Consider the following 7,324-nt stretch of genomic DNA (forward strand, 5'->3'; position numbering starts at 1 on the left):
GGGTCCCCTTTCAGAAGTTATTGCTGCTTTTTTGTTACCATCAGAGACTGTTTGACATCTTTATTAAAGTATAGCTTCCATAGCACAAAGTGTACACACTCCAGGCACACAATGTGATGACCCGTGACCCACTGCTGCCTCTTCTGGACAGAGCCATTCATGGTCATTTGGGCCTGGCTTCTTTTTGTTGTTGTTATGTATTTGTATTTTATTTGTATGTTTTGCTTGCATGTATGTAAGTGTACCGCATATGTACAGTAACTGCAGAGGCCAGAAGAGGGCATCAGATCCCCTGGAACTGGAGTTATGGATGGCTTGTCGCCACTATGTGGGTGCTAAAAACTGAACCCTAGCCCTCTGCAAGAGCAGCCAGTGCTCTTAACCGTGACCCATGTCTCCAGCCCTCCCTTTACTTAGCATGTCTTCACTGTAAGTCCCTGTTGTCCTTAGCCCTGAAGTTCTGTCAAGGTGTCCGGACCTCTAGCTTCCTTCCTGGCTGTGTTTACTCTTTCCAGCCCATGTCCCTGCATGATTCTAGAAGTGAAAGAGCAAACCTTGTCCCATTTTTCAGCTGTGCTGGTGTGTAGTAACAGACATGAAAGAAAATCCTGCATCTTATCTTTGATCACAATTTGAAAAAAATGGAGACAATGTTTAAAGGCATATGTGTTATGATCTAGAAGATGGGACTTACTGGTAAAAGTCATTGGAATGATTGGTGTTGCAAGTTTTTTGTGTAAGGTTAAGATACTACAAAAAAAGGTAGTATTTTAATCACATCTAATAAAGCAAGACAAAAAGGCTTTTCTTCATATAAACTAAAACTGCGTTTCCAAACTGATAAACAAAGGAGCAGTATTTGTGAAAGGTTAAACACACCTACAAAGTTCTTTTCAAGGCTTAGGCCTGAGGAATGGCACAATGTCTCCTTGAAATTTATTGGGAGAGGGCACAAATTGAAGCTTTTTATAAGTACAACCATATTTCTGCAAAGTAGTTGGTGAGGGGAAACACCCTGGGCAATACTGAGGTTTCCAATTGTAAGATAAGGCTAGATAAATGTATCTGTCTTGGTAATTTACTTCCAGTCTCTAATTTCCAGGAATACTCTAACCAAATCAATACACAGGCCATCAAAAAGGCGAATAATCTTAATTTTCCAAAAGTCCATAGAGTATGTGTGTAGGTAGCATATGCGTGAGTATGTAGGTATGTGCATGTCCGTGTGCATACAGAGGCCAGAACAGAACATCAGGTGTCTTAAGATTTATTTAATGAGTGTTCGGCCTGCATGTATGTGTACATGCGTGCCTGAAGCCCGTGAAGGCCAGACAGTTAGATCCTCTGGAAATGGAGCTACAGGAGCTAAGCAAACCTGGGTCTTCTGCAAGAGCACCCAACCGCTGAGCCTTCTCTCTAGCCCCAAGCGTCATCTATTGTTCTCCACCTTACTGCCTTGAGATAGGGTCTCTTATTGAATGGGAAGCTCAGTTTTGATTATGCTGGCTGGCTAGCAAGCTCTGGGTATCTGCCTGTTTTTGCCTCCTTATTCTGGGGCTACAGGCGTGCTCACAGTCATGGCTAGACTTGGGTGCTGAGGATTTGAACTCAGGCCCTCAGGCTTTCAGAGCAAATACTCTTGCCCAAGGCACCATCTCTCCAGTCCTAGTCCATAGATTTTTAAAGATGCATCCAAACCAAAGCCTCTGATCTTCATCTGGGTGAATAATGGTAAAGCCAGTGGGCCATCTTTAACAGACGTATCCATTAAAGTGGTGGATTAGTTTTTTTTCAGTACCAAGATTCTGACTAATTGTTTGGAAACTAACTTGGTGCATAAAGGTAAAATGTTTCATTCTGACATTCAGTCACCTGCATTTTGAGGGCTGCTTCTCACAGCAAAGGAACCAAAACTAAAGCCTCCCACTCTTTTAATGTATAATGCCTGCAAAGGTCAGAAGAGGGTGTCGGATCCCCTGGAACTGGAGTTGGGAATGGTTGTTAGCAGTCATGTAGGTGCCAGGAATAGAACCTGGGTCCTCTGCAAAAGCAGTCAGTGCACTTTATCTGAGCCATCTCTCCAGTTCCAAGCCTCCCACTCTTTTTTCAAAATTTTATTTATTACTTTTATGTGTATGCATGTATTGCCTGCATGTAGGTAAGTGCACCCGTGTCGTGCAATGCCCATGGAGGTCAGAAGAGGCTGTCGGATCCCCTGGAACTGGAGTTACAGACAGTTGTTAGCTGCCATGTGGGTGCTGGGATTCGAACCTGGGTCTTCTGCAAGAACAGTCAGTGTTCTTAACTGCTGAGCGAACTCTCCAGCCCATCAAGCCTCCCACTCTTAAATAGCATCTATTAGTATTGCGATGAAGTCTCTCTCTTGAGAACAGTTCTCATATTTATTTAATGATGTACATTATGGTTATAGAAGCAAATTCATTGAACTGTTATATATGAGTACGCCCAACTATGACCCTTATTACAGAAATCTAATATTCACAACATGTTCATTAGCTTTTTATGCAAGCATGCCTTTTTTCAAATCCTTTTTAAAATATGTGCCTGTATAGAGTGGAAAGAAACAACAAGGGCCCACTAAAAAGGAGAAGCCTAGAAAAGATAAAATTCCCACAGCAGTTCTGCGTGGCTGCAGTTGGTGAGCGGAGGCACGGTGCTCACGCAGGGCAGCATTCTGCCCAGTGGTTCATTGGTCAGAATGGTGTGAAAGCCCTTGAGGTTTTCTGTGGCTGCTGGGAGGGAGCTGGAAATCCCATTTATTGAATCCACTCGATGTTTAGGCACCGTGCTATGAATGCAAACATATCTGAAACTTCTTCTATCACTTTGGCGGTGGGCTTCCCAGCCCCATGGCCTGCTTTGGTGTCCACGTGGATGAGTAAAGGGTTGCTTTGCTTCCGGCTGCGGCCCACAATGTACTGAAGTGTGGCGATGAACTTCAGGGAGTGCAGGGGGACCACGCGGTCATCGTGGTCAGCGGTGAGGAGGAGCATGGATGGATACTGGATGCCATCGGCCTCAGGCAACTTCACGTTGTGCAGTGGGGAGTATCTGCAAGGTAAAGGTACTTCCATGAGATAGAGTGGCCACGGAGAGCTGAGCTATTCCAGAGAACAGCCTAGGAAGACTGTACCATATGGGGACCTATGTGCTTTACCAGCCTCTTCACTTGCAAGGGGCATGTAGCCAACGATTACTGGGAGCTGGCTCATTTACTTGGCTCTAACCTTGGAGGGCTATAGAAAAAAGGAACTCACAGGGCTTCTGAAATAACCCAACTGTCTTGAGTTTAATATTTTCATAGTATCTGTTTACCTGTTTCTCTTCTGTTGAATGACTTGGAACCCACCATGTATAGCAGCTCTCTAAAAGCTATCATGCTTGTATTTCAGGCTCAATGCTGTGGTCTTAGCCAATGTGCTGGTTAGTTTTTGTCAACTTGACATAAACTATGGTGTCACTGGGAAGAGGGAACCTCAGCTGAGGAATTTCCTCCATGAGACTGGCCTGTAGCTTTTCTGTGGGGCATGTTCTTGATCACTAATTGATGTAGGAGGTCCCAGCCATCTGCGGGAGGTACCACCCTTGGGCAGGTGGACGTGGGCTAGATAAGAAAAGTAGCTAATCCAGAGGAAGCAAGCTAGTAAACAGCATTCCTCCATGGTCTCTGCTTCGGGTACTACCTCGAGGTTCCTGGCCTGGCTTCCCTTGATGATGGACTGTAATATGGAAAGGTGAATTAAATAAACCTTTTCCTTTCCCCAAGATGCTTTTGGTCAGTGTTTTATCACAGCAACAGAAAGTTAACTAGAACAGAAGGACACTTTTATGTTCTCTAGGCCTTACTGTTGATCTGCATACTGAGGAGCCTTGAGCAAAGAAATCACTTTTGGTGAAGAAAGAAAGTAGTAGAGGAGACACTTTATGAAGCACAGTTTCAAAGGTAAATTGATAAGAAAGGGTTTAAAAATAAGGTAAGTGGGTGGGCACTTGGGAGGCAGAGACAGGCAGATCTCTGTGAGAATATGGTCAGGCCAGCTGGTGCTGCAGGAGACCCTGCTGTAAGGGGAGGTGGGGGGGGGAGGGGAAGAACACCTTTGAACTGCAAAGGCATCAAGTTCAGCCCGAGTTCCCTGCATAGGGACTGGAAGAAGCTGAGAGACCGTGCAGGAGAGCAAGTGACAGAGAGGGGAAAGGGGAAAGGAGGGGAGGGAGGAGAGAGGAGAAGGGACAGGGGAGGGGAGAGGGAGGGGGGGGAGATGGGGGGGAGAGGAGAAGGGCTAGGGGAGAGAGGAGGGGGGAGAGGGGAGAGGAGAGAAGATAAGGAAGAAAAGAAGCAATAGTTAAGTGAGAGAAACATCTGGGTATTATTTCTTCATATTTTGCCCCAATAATTAAAGTCTCTTACTTTGAAATGGAAGTATAAAAGCAGTGTAAATTCTGCTCAGATTATCACCTAAAGTATAAAACATTCTGGGGCTAAGTTTCTCACTACCTAAGATGGCTGGGAGCAGTAGATCTGTTTTCTGACCAACTCTGGCCTCTGCACAATGGTTCTATGTGGACACAAGTGTGGGAAACCTTGCCTATTAAAAATGCGGACAAGTTCTGTGAAAGGACACTCTGTTAGGCTTCATTTAACCTAGGCATTCTGTATCCTGGAGATTCAGCTCTTTTGGAGATGTTTTATAATATTCTGGACGGGCTATAAGGACATACTCAGGAGTTCCCTTAAGGACCTTTGTAACTAACGTGCAGGGCTGAAATCCCAGCTCATCTACTGGCAGGAGGGAAAAGAAGATTCAGCCCTGGGGCAGCAAGATACACTGAAACCCCAAGTAGGAATGTACAATTCAAAATGCTCTTGTGTTTTGAGAGGTCTTAGTCCCCAAGCTACATATAGTCGGTTAACTTCAGTTACACTGAGTACAAAAAAGGTTCAACTGTATTTGTATACTTTTTTTATTTCCTGATTTCTTGATTTACAAAGGAAATCTCTACATTGACATAAGGTCTTATACCTTTTTGTATAAAAAAGTGCAGTAACAACTTACTACCAACACTTCAAACAACACTTATGTCACTCAGTCTGGGCTACCTGAGCTCAGGTCTCAAGGCCAAATTAAGGTATGGGATACCAGCACTTTTTCTGGGGAACTCTGGAAAAGAACTACTTCCAGACCCAGGATCTTGGCAGAATTTAGTCTCATGTGGATGGAGGAGTAAGCTCTCCACTTCTTCATGGCAATGGGTCAGAATGGCTCTCAGGTTCTAGGGGACCCTAACCCTTCTTTCATCTGCCAAGTCCCTTCATAACATAACCTAGACTAGTGTTTGTCAGAAATTGTAAATAACCGTCATTACTGTTTTTTTCTTTTTGTTAGAGACCATATTCAAACAAGGAAGATAGTGAGTCTGGGGTGTGGCTATGGCTTATAGCACTTGTCTAGCATGTGCAAGTTCAATCTACAGCACCATAAACAAACAAAACAGGAAGGTATTACCATAACCTCTATTGTGCTATAAATTATATGCAAATCAAAGCCCAAAACACTAACCCTGTTAACTATGGTCACTACTGCAATATCAGATCTCTGACAGTATATACATGAACAGCAAAGAAAGCATACTTGAGAAGCCATTCAAAGTGCTGTTTGCTGTCTGAGCACCCATAATCAGTGGTCCAGGCATGGCCAATGGTAAATCTGTGGAACTTCAACATGTCCATCACTCCAACTTGGGCAATAACACAACCGAAGAGGTCAGGACGCTGATTAGCACAAGCCGCTGAAAACCAAGACAGAAAAATAGGGAGGTTGTTTATCATTAAATGTCTAGACAAACCCAATACGTTCACACTAGTTGTATTCACCCTTGGAACAAAGGAAGAATCCATCAGAAATGATTCATGCCAAGGTTCCAACAAGCCCGAAAGGTGGGAAGGTGGGGCATCTCAGCTGTGAGCTTTAACACCCTCCCGCAATGCGAGTCTCAATGTGGGAGAGTTAGCTGAACTGCTCCAGGATCCTCTGAAGAAACTATGTGTCTCTCTCCCATTCAACTTGCTTGCACAGGCAATGAGGGAGGTGAAGGAACTTCACGGGATCTCAGAACCAGTCCACAGCAGGAGGGGGACTGAAATGCAACTCAGGGCTCCAAAAAATATTGGCAATTTTATCTTGTTTTTCAAATACTGCTTTTCCATGTCTGTTGTTATCATACATACACACACACACACACACACACACACACACACACACACACTGAATATTTGCTATATGCCTTGGCAGCGGTCCAACATGTATCAGTGAATAAAACTAGATTTAGTGGGAAAGATGACTGAATGAGCCATTGCAATAATACATCCTGACCACTACTGCTGAGTTGGGGTGCGATGGAAGTGAGGCAGAAGCGCCCTAATCCGGTGGTTAACAGGTGGGGGACGCTGGCAGGGGAAGCTATGACTAGGAAGCAGTTAAAAGATCTGGACTCCTGCTGCCTCCTGCAAAGCAACAAACAGACCCACCCCTGTAGTCCCCACCCTATTCTGATTTCATCTCACATAGTTACTGAAGCCTGAGCCCGAACCCAGGGTCCCCAATTCTTTTACTTGGGGGTGGGAGGGTTAAGACTGTGTACTTTCAGATCATCTTAATGCAAGAAGTCTGTCTCTGTGCATTCCTTAAGGAACTTGGCTTAACAGCCATAATCAATTTCTGAATATGAAACTCCAAAAACATGGAGGAGTTAAGTCTGTGAATCAGTAAATGACAACACAAATCAGATGGCATTTGCAATGTCCCATGAAATCTTCGATTCACTCATAGTTCTGTTTTACCTGGTATTTGCAATCCAGAGTATATCCAAAACCTACTTACGACTTCCAGAGCCACAGCCTAGTCCAGCCAGTGAGGTTCCGGAGTTGAGGAGGCCTCAGCTTGCTTTCATCTACTTTGACATTTCTCTGCTCAATTGAGTTACAGGCCAAGTATGAGATCTGTTCAAGCTGGCTTAGCCTTGGGGCACTCTTCTTGCCCACTGAGGACACAGCCTGCCTGCTCATTCTCAGTTGAACAACCTATGCTAGCCTTAGGGCCTTGGTTTACCTCTGACTCCTCTGACCAGAAGTAAAGCTTGAGAAGGCAGAATTTTGCCTGACACTTCTTGGTGTCTAATAAATTTGTGAGCTGCCTTATGTGGGTGGTTATATAGTCCTCAGGTCCTCAGGAAGAGCAAAAAGTGCTCTTAACCACTGAGCCATCTCCAGCCCCACCCTTTCCCATATTTAAACCAATTATTTTGG

At 44.5% G+C, this 7,324-nt stretch overlaps 1 protein-coding gene across 1 annotated transcript in view; it reads right to left on the minus strand.

Annotated features, from left to right (window-relative positions):
• Positions 1-2,381: 2,381 nt before the first annotated feature.
• The window catches only part of Prep (prolyl endopeptidase), a 124,795-nt gene continuing 119,852 nt past the window's right edge, over positions 2,382-7,324 (minus strand). The window contains exons 14-15 of the mRNA XM_008850296.2: positions 5,652-5,808; positions 2,382-3,072 (exon numbers count right to left, since the gene is read on the minus strand). Coding sequence (XP_008848518.1) covers positions 2,778-3,072; positions 5,652-5,808 — 452 coding nt within the window. The 3' untranslated portion in view covers positions 2,382-2,777. The remainder of the gene's footprint in view (positions 3,073-5,651; positions 5,809-7,324) is intronic.

This window comes from Nannospalax galili, unplaced genomic scaffold (genome assembly GCF_000622305.1).
Source record: "Nannospalax galili isolate Female #2095 unplaced genomic scaffold, S.galili_v1.0 scaffold324, whole genome shotgun sequence".
NCBI classification, from domain to species: domain Eukaryota; kingdom Metazoa; phylum Chordata; class Mammalia; order Rodentia; family Spalacidae; genus Nannospalax; species Nannospalax galili.